The following is a 19448-nucleotide window of genomic DNA, read 5'->3' on the forward strand; positions in this document are numbered from 1 at the left end:
CATACTACCGATTCTTTCAATTAATTACTATGCTTCTGTAAGTTATACTGGGATACCTGAGATAATTTTGGCGATATACATAATTTAACATATTTCTAACCATTTCTCTTTGCAACAAAAACACAATGCAAAAATTCCTAGTAAATAATAGTTGCTGTTTTCGAATTATAAATATTATTATTTGTATATTTTAAAACAAATAAATTTCTGTTTGCAGAAATATTTGTTACTTAAATTAAACTATAAAATTGAAAATCATTTATGTATTGGGAAAAATAATTAGTTAATTAATCTATATATGTTCAAAAACTATATAAAAATCCTAATTTAACTATAATAAATTTTGTCGAAATATATTTGTTGAATATGTATAAATCTTTGTTTCATTAAATTGCAATTCTCTCTATATCTACAATTAATATATCTTAAATTTATATTTGATCAAAATAAATGCACATAGGCGAAAGTAAAATAAGTAACATAAAATTAAAACATATAAGTAGATAAAAATAATATAATATATAATATAAGAACGACCAGAAATGTAAAACTTACTGCTCGCATATGTGTTAAATTAAAATTAAAATTTGAATGGTGTAGACTTCATTGCCGGAGCGTTTAAAATTAAATAAAATGAATCCATTATATATAAACTCAAGCTACAAATTTTATTTATCTGTTTTGATAATTCCTCATATATTTTGCGAATCTTTATTAATTCTTTTGTAATATTGCATAAATAAATAATAAAAAAAATAAGATAAGATAGCAAAAATGAAAAGAAGAAGTAGAGATATAGTAGATAGAAAGGCAAAAAATTAAGAAAGGAATTCTGCGGATCTATTAAGAATTTTTAATAACTAAATGTGTATTCTTTTACACTGCATTTAAGTACAGTGTATTAAATAAAAAATTGATAGCATTCGATCGATTTGCATTTCGATTTGCATTTCGATTTCGTTGAAAAATTAGTTTCCATTTTTTTTTATATGTTCCGCTTTATTATATGATGGGCATTAACCATAAGTTTTATAAGCAAAAAAAGAGAATATGAAAATCAATAATCTATCTCTTTAGCACATACATGTATAAATTTTGTCTAATTGAAATAAAAAAGTTCCATATTTATATCAGTCACGTAATATTTTTAAGGAAATCACAAAAATTAATGAAATATAATCAAGCAATTATTGAATATGTCATATTGAAGTGTATACTAATATCATATTCAAAAAATTACATAATTATAAAAAATATATAATAATGAATAATAAATCTTTTATTAAAAATAATTTATAGGCAAAGAAATTTAATTAAAATCATAAAATGCCGGAAAAATTATTACGCTATCCGAATCGTTATGTGGAATATGTAGTTTAGGCAAATACGCTTATTGTTTGACAGAATAGAATGTTGGAATGCGCAGCAATTTCTTTCTAATTAGTTTTTATCTTCTTGCGTTTTACAAAAAAGTATCGTATATATTACTTCAATTTTCTCTCTCTTTTGTTTGATATATTTATTCAAATCTTATCTTCTTAACAATACAAAACAATCACATCTTCTCTCTTAAGCATATAATAAAAGTAGAGGTAATATATTTCTACTGTATGGTACAGTAACTTTATGGAATAATATCTTCCAGTACGTTGATAATAGGACATCGTCAGTATTCACTATAGTGGTTACTACATAATATTGTACCAGTGAGTATAATTTTTAGCATATTAAGTGTATTCATTCGTTACAAAAATTTTTTACAAGCAGTATACAACTAAAAAAAGAAAAGCAAGTCAACATTGTTGTCGACGTGTAAATAGGAACGAGTGATATTTGGTTTTCTCAAGATGCCTCGATTACTAAGGAATTATTCAAAACTTTTTGTTTTGGAGAAACTGAAATAAGGAATGAAATAAGGAATCGTGTTAAGAATGAAATATACAGCTCAGACTTGATAAACGGTTTTTTATTTTTAATTTAGACGCACGCTTCTATTTAAAAACCTATGCAATTTAAATATAATATATTTTTGAATGTTATTAAAGATCGTAAACCTACATTGTATATTTAATATCTTAACAATAAAATATGCATTTTTTAAATTTGTATGATTATATAAAACTATTTTAAAAAATTATGAATTTTAATTTGTTAGTTTTATAATTTTATTAAAAAATTATTATCATAATATGAAATATGTGACAGTGTCTAAACACTATACTTTCTATGCACTAATTTTAAAATCGTAAAAATGCTTCAAATTATGCTTTTTACCAATTATATCCCAATCACTCTTGATTTAATTTTAAGCTATGCAATACTCATTTAAAAGAAGATTCATTTTATTTTAATGAAAATGTATATATTATATCCACTTCACTAATTTAATTTTCGTTTAATTAATTGAGACGACCAAAATAAAATTTATTTAGTGCAATTATTTAGGGTACAGTGCTATTAATCGCTAAATCGATTTTTAATTGAATTCAATGTTTCATACCTAGGATCTAAAATTCAAATATTTCCGGCAAAATGGATGATTCAAAGATAAATGCAAAAACAAATATAATCTTATATAATATTTAAATAGCAAACTATACTGTCAATATGAAGTGAGATATGCACAGAGCATTAAAGATATGAGATGCAAATGTACTAGGTTTATAAAAATTTTATAATTAATTAAAAAAATAAACATCTATTATTTTTAGAATTTTACTGTGGAAAATAATGTTTATGGCTGTCGAACGGCTATCGAACGGGTCAGAAACGACTGTGAACGAGGCTACGGACTACCAACAGGGCCAAGGACGGCAACAAACGGGTCAAGAACGTCTATCGAACTCCAACGAACGGGCCAGGAACATCTATCGAACGTCTATCGAACGCCAACGAACGGGCCAGGAACGTCTATCGAACGGCTATCGAACGGGTCAGAAACGACTGTGAACGAGGCTACGGACTACTTAGAAGCGACTACCAACAGGGTCAATTACGGCAACAAACGGCTGCGAACAGCTATCGAACGGGGCAGGAACAGCTAACGAACGGCTATCGAACGGGTCAGAAACGGCTGTCGAACGGGGCAGGAACGGCAACTAACAGCTATCGAACGGGTCAGAAACGGCTATCGAACGGCAACTAACAGCTATCGAACGGGTCAGAAACGGCTATCGAACGGCAACTAACAGCTATCGAACGGGTCAGAAACGGCTATCGAACGGCAACTAACAGCTATCGAACGGGTCAGAAACGGCTATCGAACGGAGCAGGAACGGCAACTAACAGCTATCGAACGGCTGTCGAACGGCTACGAACGGTAGCGGACGATACAGAACGGCTATTGAAAAAAAACGACAAACGGTAGTGAACGGCTCAGAAACGAAGAGCTAAAGAGTGGCAACGAATGATAAAACGCACGGTGATACTCGGGGCACATATCGTTTGATCGACCGTTGAACGGTTATCGAACGGAAATAGTGTGTGTGTGTGTGTGTGTGTATGTGTGTGTGTGTGTGTGTGTGTGTGTGTACTGCCATTTCTCTAAACTATGTTGTTTCTTCGCTTCCTCGGTTATTCCCGATCGTCGATCCATCGTTGTTTCGATTCGTCGATCAAACGATATGTGCCCCGAGTATCACCGTGCGTTTTATCATTCGTTGCCACTCTTTAGCTCTTCGTTTCTGAGCCGTTCACTACCGTTTGTCGTTTTTTTTCAATAGCCGTTCTGTATCGTCCGCTACCGTTCGTAGCCGTTCGACAGCCGTTCGATAGCTGTTAGTTGCCGTTCCTGCTCCGTTCGATAGCCGTTTCTGACCCGTTCGATAGCTGTTAGTTGCCGTTCGATAGCCGTTTCTGACCCGTTCGATAGCTGTTAGTTGCCGTTCGATAGCCGTTTCTGACCCGTTCGATAGCTGTTAGTTGCCGTTCCTGCCCCGTTCGACAGCCGTTTCTGACCCGTTCGATAGCCGTTCGTTAGCTGTTCCTGCCCCGTTCGATAGCTGTTCGCAGCCGTTTGTTGCCGTAATTGACCCTGTTGGTAGTCGCTTCTAAGTAGTCCGTAGCCTCGTTCACAGTCGTTTCTGACCCGTTCGATAGCCGTTCGATAGACGTTCCTGGCCCGTTCGTTGGCGTTCGATAGACGTTCGATAGATGTTCCTGGCCCGTTCGTTGGAGTTCGATAGACGTTCTTGACCCGTTTGTTGCCGTCCTTGGCCCTGTTGGTAGTCCGTAGCCTCGTTCACAGTCGTTTCTGACCCGTTCGATAGCCGTTCGACAGCCATAAACATTATTTTCCACAGTAAAATTCTAAAAATAATAGATGTTTATTTTTTTAATTAATTATAAAATTTTTATAAACCTAGTACATTTGCATCTCATATCTTTAATGCTCTGTGCATATCTCACTTCATATTGACAGTATAGTTTGCTATTTAAATATTATATAAGATTATATTTGTTTTTGCATTTATCTTTGAATCATCCATTTTGCCGGAAATATTTGAATTTTAGATCCTAGGTATGAAACATTGAATTCAATTAAAAATCGATTTAGCGATTAATAGCACTGTACCCTAAATAATTGCACTAAATAAATTTTATTTTGGTCGTCTCAATTAATTAAACGAAAATTAAATTAGTGAAGTGGATATAATATATACATTTTCATTAAAATAAAATGAATCTTCTTTTAAATGAGTATTGCATAGCTTAAAATTAAATCAAGAGTGATTGGGATATAATTGGTAAAAAGCATAATTTGAAGCATTTTTACGATTTTAAAATTAGTGCATAGAAAGTATAGTGTTTAGACACTGTCACATATTTCATATTATGATAATAATTTTTTAATAAAATTATAAAACTAACAAATTAAAATTCATAATTTTTTAAAATAGTTTTATATAATCATACAAATTTAAAAAATGCATATTTTATTGTTAAGATATTAAATATACAATGTAGGTTTACGATCTTTAATAACATTCAAAAATATATTATATTTAAATTGCATAGGTTTTTAAATAGAAGCGTGCGTCTAAATTAAAAATAAAAAACCGTTTATCAAGTCTGAGCTGTATATTTCATTCTTAACACGATTCCTTATTTCATTCCTTATTTCAGTTTCTCCAAAACAAAAAGTTTTGAATAATTCCTTAGTAATCGAGGCATCTTGAGAAAACCAAATATCACTCGTTCCTATTTACACGTCGACAACAATGTTGACTTGCTTTTCTTTTTTTAGTTGTATACTGCTTGTAAAAAATTTTTGTAACGAATGAATACACTTAATATGCTAAAAATTATACTCACTGGTACAATATTATGTAGTAACCACTATAGTGAATACTGACGATGTCCTATTATCAACGTACTGGAAGATATTATTCCATAAAGTTACTGTACCATACAGTAGAAATATATTACCTCTACTTTTATTATATGCTTAAGAGAGAAGATGTGATTGTTTTGTATTGTTAAGAAGATAAGATTTGAATAAATATATCAAACAAAAGAGAGAGAAAATTGAAGTAATATATACGATACTTTTTTGTAAAACGCAAGAAGATAAAAACTAATTAGAAAGAAATTGCTGCGCATTCCAACATTCTATTCTGTCAAACAATAAGCGTATTTGCCTAAACTACATATTCCACATAACGATTCGGATAGCGTAATAATTTTTCCGGCATTTTATGATTTTAATTAAATTTCTTTGCCTATAAATTATTTTTAATAAAAGATTTATTATTCATTATTATATATTTTTTATAATTATGTAATTTTTTGAATATGATATTAGTATACACTTCAATATGACATATTCAATAATTGCTTGATTATATTTCATTAATTTTTGTGATTTCCTTAAAAATATTACGTGACTGATATAAATATGGAACTTTTTTATTTCAATTAGACAAAATTTATACATGTATGTGCTAAAGAGATAGATTATTGATTTTCATATTCTCTTTTTTTGCTTATAAAACTTATGGTTAATGCCCATCATATAATAAAGCGGAACATATAAAAAAAAATGGAAACTAATTTTTCAACGAAATCGAAATGCAAATCGAAATGCAAATCGATCGAATGCTATCAATTTTTTATTTAATACACTGTACTTAAATGCAGTGTAAAAGAATACACATTTAGTTATTAAAAATTCTTAATAGATCCGCAGAATTCCTTTCTTAATTTTTTGCCTTTCTATCTACTATATCTCTACTTCTTCTTTTCATTTTTGCTATCTTATCTTATTTTTTTTATTATTTATTTATGCAATATTACAAAAGAATTAATAAAGATTCGCAAAATATATGAGGAATTATCAAAACAGATAAATAAAATTTGTAGCTTGAGTTTATATATAATGGATTCATTTTATTTAATTTTAAACGCTCCGGCAATGAAGTCTACACCATTCAAATTTTAATTTTAATTTAACACATATGCGAGCAGTAAGTTTTACATTTCTGGTCGTTCTTATATTATATATTATATTATTTTTATCTACTTATATGTTTTAATTTTATGTTACTTATTTTACTTTCGCCTATGTGCATTTATTTTGATCAAATATAAATTTAAGATATATTAATTGTAGATATAGAGAGAATTGCAATTTAATGAAACAAAGATTTATACATATTCAACAAATATATTTCGACAAAATTTATTATAGTTAAATTAGGATTTTTATATAGTTTTTGAACATATATAGATTAATTAACTAATTATTTTTCCCAATACATAAATGATTTTCAATTTTATAGTTTAATTTAAGTAACAAATATTTCTGCAAACAGAAATTTATTTGTTTTAAAATATACAAATAATAATATTTATAATTCGAAAACAGCAACTATTATTTACTAGGAATTTTTGCATTGTGTTTTTGTTGCAAAGAGAAATGGTTAGAAATATGTTAAATTATGTATATCGCCAAAATTATCTCAGGTATCCCAGTATAACTTACAGAAGCATAGTAATTAATTGAAAGAATCGGTAGTATGCATGGTACAGTTACGGATATAAGCTGCTAACATCGCAATGCAACATATATTAAGTCTTTCTGTAAAAATACTTCTTATACCATAACGATTCGTATGAAACATGATCAACATTATTACTCTGAAATATTAAAATGAAGTTACATTTGAATTATAAGAACGCTTTTATTTTAAATTTAAATGAAAATAAGAATCAATGGCATAACATATATTTCTCGATAATAAAACTGATCATTATAATTATCATTTCGTATAGAAGAGATATACATTTATATTATAAAAAAAAAATACATAAAGGAAAAAGATTTGAAAATAGACGTGCATATGTAGATTTTATTAATTTTATTTATATGTGTATATATTTATATATACATATACATTCCATTTTCCATTGTCTTTAAATGTGTATGATTTATTAATAACTTGAAAGAAATTTCTAACAATATATGTTTAAGTTTTATATATGCCCACAGTTATATGGAAAATATTAAATTATAATTCAATATTATAATAATTATAAAAAATATAATTTATCCTTTTGCTCTGAAATTAATTTCTTAGCCATAACTTTTAATTCTTTCCTGAATTTGTACGTGGAAAAGCATTCAGAAATATCACTTCAGCATGAAGTTTGTATTGATCATCATCATGTTATTTGCCACTAAGTCTATTAATTCTTGTTCTGTCACCTACACATACACAATTTGTAGTATATCATTGTAGTATATTTGATAAAACATTTTATATACTTTGCATTAGAAAATAATCTGAACGTAATTATCATAGCACATGTATGCAATTAATGTTTAAATTATAATCTGCAATTTATTATTAAAAAGGGAAATAGAAATTTACAAGTTCAATAATATAGAAATAGAACCCTTGGCGAAGGACAGTGATTACGATAGTGACAATAGTGACGATATTCTTGATGAAAAGTTACAAAAGAAACAGCGAAATTTAAGCATACCTGAAATAATAACATTAAACGAAGCAACAAAGATATGTTGCATTTCTTATTACTATATGGAAAATGGATCGAAATATTGTACCGAATGCTTTCTAGAAGACCCGTATCAGTTTGAAGAAACTAGTTCTGTTCGGGAACATAGAACCATAGGTTGTAGCAATATGGATAATATGTCATGCAAAGGGTGCAAAAAAATGTTTGAATCAAATATTGCCCTGCAACATGTGCCCTATTTGCACAAATTAAAATAGATGAGTCATGGATAACATTGTAAGTATCTTTTAATTTATTATATGATATATCAAAAGTATCTTAAAATAAATTATTAAATAATTTAAACTAATGAAATGCATATGTTTTCTTCTGTTTTCAGAAACGGCTTCCCCACATAGCCCGACGGCCTATTTTATATATTATTTTTTCTTTTATATTGTATACTTTTTTTTATTAAACTCACACATTTAAATAAATTATATATTTTTAATTGTAACAAAAAAAATTGCAATTATTTACACGTCTTTCCCTTGCGCTCCAATCCTTTGCGTGCTCTCGCATTAATTATAAGTCTCGCTATCGTTCTCTCTTGTACGCGTTCTCTCTCACACGCGCGGCAAGGGTGTAAAGCAGTCGAATATTGGTATCATAAACAGAAAACATAAAAAGAAGGAAGGTTCCAAGATCCATTTCTCTTCATAGGAATACTGTTCATATTGTTTATACCGAGCATAGAAAAAGACCATGAAAGGATCATGAATGGTTAATATATACAGTGGGTGTAAAAAATATTCGTACACTAGTGTAACCCTTCCAGTTTTGAGACCTTTATAATTCCTACAGCGGAGAGTAACATTCGATTTCAATCTCAGTCGTGTATTGTCCGAAAGGAGAGCGTCAGCGAGTTTAACCGTGGTATTTCTTTTTCCGTGTGTGATTATTTCTTACGCTGCAAATAAGATGGATTCTATTTTTCATTTTTCATTTTGGAAGAGGAGTTTTGTAGAGCTCTTATTTTCTGTGATACTAAAAGTGGTATTTGTCTGGAAGGTAGGTAGTGTTTTTGTGAAAACAATTGTGCGTATGTGTATGTGGATTTTTAATATATATTATTTTATAGTACCCCGATGATGTCAAAATTCCCGGGTTCATCAACATACAGCATCGACGCAACGTGCGGGCGGAGCGCTGGAACGCGCGACACGATCTCGCGGAGGAATGGGGCGACACCCCGGAGAGTCGCCAGGATAATGATGTAAATGGATCGTGGAGATATCTCGACATTTTTAATCTGCGGCTGCTCTTCGGGATGGAGTCCCTATTTGACGAAATCTGCGAACTATCGGTTATAAGATACGAAGAGAACAGAATAATCGAAGAGGAGAGAATACGGGAAATACAAAGAAGACTGGGAGAGGAAAGAAGAAGACGGTTACTGGAATACTGGTACGGCTCTGCAGTTCCAGGGGGCTAAGGTACATATTTCTTTTTAAAATTTTTAAATTAGTTTTTTTTTTATTTTTTTTATTTTAATTAAGATAAAATTAATGTAGCGTTTTTCCTGTTTCAGGAGCTGCCTCCCCCTTACAGCCCGGCGCACCGTCCGCATTATTTTATATTCATCATTTTATTTTCTTTCCCTATATTTTATTAATTTTTAAATTTTAATATTAAGTACACACACACACACACACACACACACAATTTGTAATACTCATACACACATTTAAATAAATTCTACATATTTTTAATTGTAACGAAAAAAAAAATTGCAATTATTTACGCGCCTCTCCTTGCGCTCCCATCCCTTGCGTCTCTCTTGCGCTAGTTGTAAGTATAGCGATATCGTTCTCTCTCGCACGCGTTGTTCTCGCGCTATTATCGTTCTCTCTTTCGTACGCGCTATCGTTCTCTCTCTCTCACTCGCGTTATTCTTGCAATATCGTTCTCTCTCGCACGCGTTGTTCTCGCGCTATTGTCGTTTTCTCTCTTTCTATGCTCGTCGCTCACTTACCTTTGCGTCGTCCTTCTCACGCCATCTTACATTGCACCATCCTTGTCGCACGTTGATGTCATCCTTGTCGCACTGTCCTCTTCACACACTTAGCGCTATCCTTTTCCCACATGTAGCGCTGTCCTTTTCCCACATGTAGCGCTATCCTTCTCACACCACCGTCTTCTTTCCGCGGATCCCCCTTCTCCTCGCAGACTCCCTTCCTCGCGCGTGACGTCATTCCCCGCGCCACCGAAATTATATTTCAAAAAGAAAAATGTATAATTATTTACGCACCTCTCCCTTGCACTACCCTTTTCCCATTCTTTGCGCTAATTATAAGTCTCGCTATCGTTCTCTCTCGTACGCATTTTTTTCGCACGCGATATTATCGTTCTCTCTCACACGCGCTGCAAGGGTACAAAGCAGCCGAACATCGGTTTATGATTGTTTATACTTGTCATAAAACATCCAACACAAACGTCCCCCGCCCCGCCCCGCAGCCCCCGCGCCTACGAAATCCCCTTCGTCCCGCGTGACGTCATTCCCCCGCGCCGCTGAGATCCCCTCGCGCCTCACCCCCCCTGAGAGGACCTGGGTTAGAACCGGCCTTGTATACCTACTTTTAAATCATATGCTATTGTATAATAGGTGAACTGATGCGTATACAAGATTTGTATCAGTATCCCATTTTATTTTTTTCTCAAACTATGATAATTTTTTATTATGTGTAGTGTTTGTAGTTTATGATTCACAAGACTTGAGGTAATATTTATAAAAGTATTATATTAGTATTGAAAATTTTCGAAAATTTATATCTTGTCTTGGTCTTTAGTAACAAAATTTTTATATCGTATTTCGGAGTGTGTCAAGCAAAACGTGCTCGTTAGATTCCGCAAGATTGTATATCTTATCACATAAATCTGAATACTTGAATGAATATCGTTCTACCGTTGGACAAAGCGAATTTGTCGCGACACGCAATTATCGAGATATAAATCTTGCCTTTATATCTCTAAAACGATCTAAATAACATTGAAAATGTAATAATTTGCAGGGAAAATTGTAGCAATTATTCACACAGTGATCACGTAACAAAAAGCGTAAATATTTCTACACCTATGATTAGTAAATAAAAATCGTACTCGAACTTTTAATAAGAGACATGTAGGCTTTTGATATTAAAAATTGCTCGTCGGAAGTTTGCGATCCGTAGAGACCAAACGCATGCGGTGTATTTCAAGATGTCCATTTTGAGCGCGCCGGCTATGAGAACGTTGCATGTAACTAAGCAACATTCTTCGGATCACCTAATTAACGAGCTCCGAGCTTCGAGATCTTCGTGGCGGTCTCGGTTGCTAACCGCTCGAGATGACGAAGTCGAGGAATACATAATGTGGCTGTCATACGCAACCGACGCGATAAATAATGGACCATGGTGGAGTTATGCACGGTTGCTTAATTAGTATGCGAGTGCCGCTCTTCCGAGTCCCCAAGTCCTTTGTGTCTCGCAAAGGTGTATGGGCGAAAATTAAAAATTTAGATTCAATCTCTGGATAATAGAACGAATTGGTCATCTCTTGACGAAATAGATGTCGATTTAGGACAGAATAAAAATTTAAATTGCTAAGATTTTTAGTTTTTAGAAAAAAAAGAATCTTGAGAAATATCACAAATAAAATATAGTAAAATATACTGTTTTCTTTAAATAAAATATTGTTCGAACATTTTTTTAAATTTTTCAATGAGATTTAATAAAGACAAAGATACATAGGAAACATTTATTTAAAATGCAAAATAGTTGAATTTATTAATTGAAAAATAATAATTTTAAAAAATTCTCTTAATTGAAATAATATTTAAGTTTTTAAAAACATTTATACATTTATACATTCTATTTTCTATATTTTTTCAAATATTATTTTAACTATTATTTAATAAGGGAAATAATTAGAGAATCAAAGAAAACAGATGTTTATTTTACACACAGATACATATATAAAATAATCATTAATTATTAAAAGTCTAATTTATAAAAATTAGCTAACACGATAAACATTGTCATTCTTTTGTTTCATCTCTTCGTTGTTAACAATTACGTTCTGTTCTTTCTCAACGATACTCTACCAGCGACCAGCGATCGACTAAATTGCGAATGTCAGAGGTAGAGAAGTTAATATCAATTGATAACAGCCGTCGGACGGACATTACAGGCGAAGGCACCGCGATTCTCTCAGACAAAAGATCAAAATTACCGTTGCATGCGATTCTATTATTGGAATGCGTACCTTAGAGCGATACAAGTTTAACCGGACAATAGTTAAGGACTTGTATAGTAAAGTATTAAGGAATAGTCTTAAAGGCGGAATTTCATGCGAAGCGTGTGATAGGTAGATGCGGGACGACCAGGCATCGTGTACCAGCGTGCTATTCATATTTCTTTTATTTTATATTATAATAGTCATTGTGAAAGAACAGTTTATTTTAATAAATCGAGCAGCATATAAATAATTATTATTTATGAAGATTCCTAGAATAGCATATTTTATATAAAACAACATATTATTCATTTAGTTCTTCTGGCGATATGATTTTATAGTTATATATAATTTTTGTTAAAATTATTAACCATTATAAGAGTAGATGATATTTACTTTATTTTATATCGCACGTAACATAAAATGCAAAAATAGTATGATAGATAAAATCATGATGAGATTACGAGTTTTATTTTATGCATGGATTTTTATATTTAGTAATGCCTGTAGTTTATATTATAAAGAGGACGTCGTTAGAATTTAAGCCGATGCGATATACAATAGAACGATACGGTCGTATGAGCGGTAGAAATCTTATTGTCATAACAATGGACTTGTCAAAAGCGCGAAATCCGTACCCTATGCCGGAAACACGAGGTTGGGTCGAGGCAAATACGAGCATGCTTGAATTACATGTAAAAAGAGCGAAATATCTTCATGAGATATGTTTAAGAGCGAATAACGATATATTAGAAATAAATGCGAGGAGCGACATGATCGCGTGGACGCTAGCCCAGAGAATGACGCCATGGCCGAGAGCATCACGGCGGGAGTGTCGCGACGATTGGCCGGACAGCCGATGGTGGGGCGCCTACTGAAAACCGAGAGGACAAAAGGCGAAGACGAGTCGACGACTCGATCCGCCCATGGGCGATGCGGAGATTATACGATGCGTCAAGCGACATTTCGACAAAGAAATTGTGCGCGAAATTAAAATAACCATAGACCTTATAAGTATGGACTGGCAATTGCCTATAGTTTCTGTAGAGAAGCACAGTGTCCGGAGGAGGTTAGAGAGAGAAACATACTTTTTAGTACTTCTCTTTCTACAAGTGTCCGGAAGTATGCATGGACACTTGTAGAAAGAGAAGTACCAAAAAGATGTTTCTCTCTCTAACCTCCTCCGGACACAGTCTGATACGTATTGCCAGTCCATATCTGTAAGGTCTATGAAAATAACCAATAAAAACAATCGCGGATTTAACGTGCCTCCTGGAGGAGGTACAAGACGAAATAGAAACAAGCGTCAAAAGTCGCGAGGATCAAAAATCAAACACGAAATCGTTCGGAAACGCGCAAAAGGCGACAAGCTCGGGATACCGGAACAACGCGTACAAATGGCGAGGCGGAAAATCCGGCAATAAAACTGGTCAAACGACGACGGGTCGCGGGAACGCGGACAAAAATCGCGACACGAATAAACAGAAAGAACCGATCGTCGAATTTCCGACTAGCGAAAGCGAGCAGGAACAAAAGTATAGCGCGAAAAAGACGGGATTGACATTCGTTAAAGAAAAAATCGACCGGAATAAAAAGAAGAACGATCGTGGCAAGAAAGGAGGAAAGGCGATAAACGCCATCAAGAAGAAAGACAGCATCGAGAAAAAAGCAAAGCCGAAAACTCGCAGAGACAAAGACACAGCGTCGACAAGCGAAAGCGATACGAAGCCAAGCGTCGTTTATAAAAAATCGAGATCTGCGAAACACCGACAAAGAAAGCGTAAATAATTAAACGCGATACGGAATAACAAAGACTCCTCGAGCGAAGCCGAAGAGAACGATCGGGCAACCGAGAGCGAGACCGAAACCGACGCGAATAAAAGTGTTAGAGGATCGGAAACCGATGAAAGCCGTCCGCCGTCGGACAATGACGACAGTAAGACGAGCGAAGAATCCGAAGACGAAACGTCAGGATACGAAGAAAATTACCGAGAAGTACAACTCGACGCGACAAAACGCGAAAAACGAAGAAATAAAATAAAGCCGCGAAGCAGCAACGACGAAACATTGGCCGGACGGCCGATGGTGGGGCGCCTACTGAAGACCGAGAGGATAAAAGGCGAGGACGCGAGGGCTTGAGAGCTGAGTGCGCGACGAATTTCCAACCGGTAAAGGTAATAAGAATAGTCGTCAAATAACCTGTTCGCGAGATTAAATTACGCGTCGAGACCAAGGCTACCAGAGTGCGAGAAAGTGCTGAGTATGGGTTAACGGTAGCTCATAAGACATTGTGTATCGCGCATATAAAATTAAAGGACTTTATAACAGTTAATTCTGTGTCATATTGTGTGTGCGTGAACATTCCTGTTCTCCTCTCCACAATTTTCCCGGCGTATCAAAGTTGACCCTGGCGATCCCAGAGCGTCGACCAGGAACTGCCAGAGGACGAGGAGACTCCCAAGGGACTTCTGCGTGGACCGGCGCGAGCGGAAAGTACCTCCTGCTGGAAGGACGACTGCCCCCGGAGGATTGCGATCCTGGACCTTGTTGCTTATTGAGGTCAAAGCAACTGGCGACCGTCGCAGAACTCGTCGCAACCTGCGTTCTGGTGAGTGTGACACCCTTTACAGGCGTTTACATACTCGGTCCGGTCACAATGTAACTGAAGTTTTATCATAGTTCTCGCAACTGGTTTTAAACATTTCTTTCCATCTAAAAATTTATTTATACTGTGTTTGCAAAAGTTGGCACCCCTATGTCACGATACAATAGTTCTGTTAAGAGTTCTGAGTTATTTAGAACAAAAGAAAAAGTTCTTGATCACTTTTAAAAATAGTTCTGCCCGTTATGATAATGAAATTCGATTTTGAAAAATGGGGGTGCCAACTTCACGAATTTCGACACATCGAGATCAAATAGTTCTGAGCACAGTTCTGATACTCTTTTGAATAGTTACGGAGTTCCTGATACTTTTTTGAAAGAGTTCTGCCGTTTTTAGTTGAAAAAACATACTTTAGTTGAAAAAACAACTCACGAGTTCTGGCCGTAAATGTTAGAGTTCTGAGTTGCATTCGATAAGCCAAGTATTCTCGCGCAAACCGCATGCCTCTAACTATTATAGTTTCCGAAATATTGATTTTTTAAAATTAACCAACTTTTATGAAAATTTTGGAAAATCACGAGTTCTGGCCGTAAATGCTAGAGTTCTGAGTTGCATTCGATAAGACAAGTATTCTCGCGCAAACCGCATGTTCCTATCTCTTATAGTTTCCGAAATATCGATTTTTTAAAATTAACCAACTTTTATGAAAATTTTGGAAAATCACGAGTTCTGGCCGTAAATGCTAGAGTTCTGAGTTGCATTCGATAAGACAAGTATTCTCGCGCAAACCGCATGTTCCTATCTCTTATAGTTTCCGAAATATCGATTTTTTAAAATTAACCAACTTTTATGAAAATTTTGGAAAATCACGAGTTCTGGCCGTAAATGCTAGAGTTCTGAGTTGCATTCGATAAGACAAGTATTCTCGCGCAAACCGCATGCCTCTAACTATTATAGTTTCCGAAATATCGATTTTTTAAAATTAACTAACTTTTATTCAAAAAGTGCGGGGCTAACTTCACACAGGTCGCCGGTATCGTTCAGTAACGTTCTCAGTAACGTGAGCGAACAAAGAAAGTTAATCTCTTCGACGCGATTTCGATTTTTTTAAGGCGGAACGATTTTGCAACCGTTCACAAGAGATAAAAGATAGACGATATGACGAATTATGATGCCGATATGGATGCCGAGCAAGAGCAGATTTTTGATAGGTAAGAACAAACCCAGTAAGCAAAATGTTAGCAGGTTGGCAGCAGATTGGCAGCAAATTCGATCAAAATCCCACACCAGAACCATAGCCATCTGTGTCCGCATTAAGCTTTTGTTTTGGTGACAGAGTCTGTAAAACATAACCTGTCAACAAACTGTCGGCAGAAACCGAGCAGGATCTGCGCGATGCAATTTGATGTTAGATTGCCAGCAGAAATCGAGCAGAATCTGCGCATGCAACCTGATGGCAAATTGACAGCAGAAACTGCACAAGATTTGCGCTTACTTTTATTAATATTATATAAATGCAACAAAATTGATTATTACAAGTGCTAAATAAGAATATTATCGGCAAGTTAATTACAATTTTCTTCTAAAATGACATATATGTCATATGTTATATCGTAATATATGTTAATGTAATATATGTTATATCGTAGTTATATCTCATATATAGCGAAGGACTAATTAAATTAAATTAAATTAATAATAAAGTAAATGATAAAAGTAAATGTAACTTGTAAAACTGGAGATGTAATTTATTTAGAATTAAATTCTTGCTTTATGCCTCAAATAGGCAGTACATGAATAATTTACCATTTATCATATTGATTCCAATCAGTTTAATATTCTGAATCTCATCTGCTTGTATCAGATATCAGAAATTAAAGTGATAGAAATTAAAATGGTAATTACTATATTTTTAGTCTTTTATTCATATTCGTGACTTTATATATATTTCTGACAGAAATTAGATTACGAGAAAGTACAGCTCACGTAACGGTAAGTGAAGGAACTATCGAATCATGCAAACTCTGTTCCGTTTCTGCCGTCAATCTGCTATCAGAGATTGTGTGCGCAGATCCTGCTCGATTTTTGTTATCAATTTGCTATCAAATTGCGCCTCACAGATCCTGTTAAATTTCTGCTATCAATTTGCCGTCAGTTATATCTGCAGGCTTTACTCGATTTTTGCCGATAATTTGACATCAAATTTCATTGCGCAGATCCTGCTCGGTTTCTGCCGACAATCTGTTGTCAAATTGCGTCGCACAGATCCTGTTCAATTTCTGCCATCAATCTGCCGTCAGTTATATCAGCAGGCTCTACTCGATATCTGCCGAGAATTTGATATCAAATTTCATTGCGCAAATCCTGCTCGGTTTCTGCAACCAATCTGATATCAAACTGTGTTGCGCAGATCTTGCTCAATTTCTGCCACCAATCTGCTATGATAATTTTAAACAAATCCTGTTCAGTTTCTGCTATCAAATTATGTCAGCAGGTTTTGTAACATTTCTGCTGACATTCTGTTATCATTATTTGATATAACAAATTTTTTATACAATCTGCAATCTTACTGTCGATAAAAATTTGTAGCAGAAATTGACAAAATCTGTTTGAACAGACTTTGCTGACTGGGAAAGTTAAATGTTATTGCTTGCAAAATATTGTGTGTTGTAAAATCGGAAAGAATATTAATTTTACAGATATTTATGGAATATATGATTTTTTACATTTTATATATGCGACTTTAGGAATCTTTAAATCGTAGTAGTAAGACTATGAGGTTTCTAACGCAGGGGCTCCGAGGGGGGGTGAGGGGCGAGGGGGAACTGCGGGGGGGGGCGTCACGGGGGGGTGATGACGTCACGCGAGGGGGGCGTCACGGGGGGTGATGACGTCACGGGGGGTGTGACGTCACGTGCGGGGGATGATGACGTCACGCGGGGATGATGACGTCACGTGCGGGGGATGATGACGTCACGCGGAGATGATGACGTCACGCGGGGGATGATGACGTCACGCGGAGATGATGACGTCACGCGGGGATGATGACGTCACGCGATGGATGAGGGGGTCCGCGCGGGTAGGGGGGATCCGCGGCGCGAGCGATGGACGAGGGGGTCCACGCGGATAGGGGGGATCCGCGGCGCGAGCGATGGACGAGGGGGTCCGCGCGGGTAGGGGGGATCCGCGGAAAGAAGACGGTGGTGTGAGAAGAATAGCGCTACGTGTGGGAAAAGGATAGCGTAAAGCGTGTGAAGAGGACAGTGCGACAAGGATGACACGTGACATCATCAACGTGTGACAAGGATGGCGTCAACGTGGGACAAGGATGATGCATTATAAGATGCCACATAGGTGGGAGCAGGACGACGCAAAGGTAAGTGAGTGATAGCGACGAGCTTGCGAATGAGAGAGAACGATAATAGCGCGAAGAGAACGCATACGAAAGAGAACTATAATATCGCGAGAACAACGTGTGCGAGAGAGAACGATAATAGCTAAGATAACGCGTGCGAGCGAGAACGAAGATATCGCGAGACTTACAACTAACGCGAGACTTATTGTTAGAACGATAGCGCGTAGGAAAGAGAGAGAGAGAACGATATCGCTATACTTACAACTAGCGCAAGAGAGACGCAAAGGATGGGAACGCAAGGAGAGGCGCGTAAATAAATACATTTCTTTTCAATACTAAATATAACATTTATTTTAAAATGTGTGCGTGTATTATACAATTTGTGTGTGTGTGTGTGTGTGTGTGTGTGTCTAATAAAATAATAATAATATAAAATTTAAAAATTTAAAAAAAAAAATAATAATAATATAATAATAAAATAATAAGAATAATATATTTGGGGGGAGTGTGCCGGGCTAAGGAGGAGGCCGCTCCTAGAATGCTAAGGGGTCGATGTGCCGGGCTGAGTGGAGCCGCTCCTGGAACAGAAAAAGACATTTGAATAGTTTTTAATAATTTATTTTAGAACTTTTGATGTAATATAAATTGAAAGTTACTTACAATATTATCCATTTATTTTAATTTGTGCAAATGGGACACATATTGCATGATATTATTTGATGCAAATTTTTCCTGCACTCTTTGCAATAACTGCCTAATAATAGAGCACAATAATCCGTTTTGTGTTTCCTGACGGAGTATACGTTTCGAAACGATGATGCCAATCTCAGAAAACAGTCTGAACAATACTTAGTTCCTTCTTCCACATCATAATAATAATATTTGATGCGACACATTTTTATGGTAATATCCAAATTATTTATTTCCATCGCGTTTAAATGTTTATACTTTTTCAGTCTTAATTCTTCATCATTATCACTGGCATAATCTGAATCCACTAAAGGTGGTATTTCTTCCTCGGATTCTTCCTCAGAGCCATCCTCGTCTGATTCGTCTAGATTATCAACATCCATTTGGTTGCCATCTTCAACGATAACAACCTCTTCAATATCCTCGTCGATGATAATAACATCTTCGTCATCGATGATAATAATCTCTTCTTCAGCCATTGCACTAACGTAACACAAGACTAACGAAACGCAAAGAACAACGAAAGAAATAATATTCTAATGTCGCAGGCTCCTCTTCATTATATATCTT

At 34.8% G+C, this 19448-nt stretch overlaps 1 protein-coding gene across 3 annotated transcripts in view; it reads left to right on the forward strand.

Annotated features, from left to right (window-relative positions):
• The first annotated feature begins 14361 nt into the window (after positions 1-14361).
• Positions 14362-19448, forward strand: part of LOC145970132 (uncharacterized) — a 29498-nt gene continuing 24411 nt past the window's right edge. The window contains exons 1-2 of one of the 3 annotated variants that reach the window (XM_083096620.1): positions 14362-14839; positions 15946-16044. In XM_083096620.1, the coding sequence (XP_082952746.1) occupies positions 15992-16044 (53 nt within the window). In that variant the 5' untranslated portion in view covers positions 14362-14839; positions 15946-15991. The remainder of the gene's footprint in view (positions 14840-15945; positions 16045-19448) is intronic. The other 2 variants (XM_083096619.1, XM_083096618.1) reach the window with 2 other exon arrangements.

This window comes from Camponotus vicinus, unplaced genomic scaffold (genome assembly GCF_025532165.1).
Source record: "Camponotus vicinus isolate PSW18456_S1 unplaced genomic scaffold, iyCamVici1.0 SCAF_4, whole genome shotgun sequence".
NCBI classification, from domain to species: domain Eukaryota; kingdom Metazoa; phylum Arthropoda; class Insecta; order Hymenoptera; family Formicidae; genus Camponotus; species Camponotus vicinus.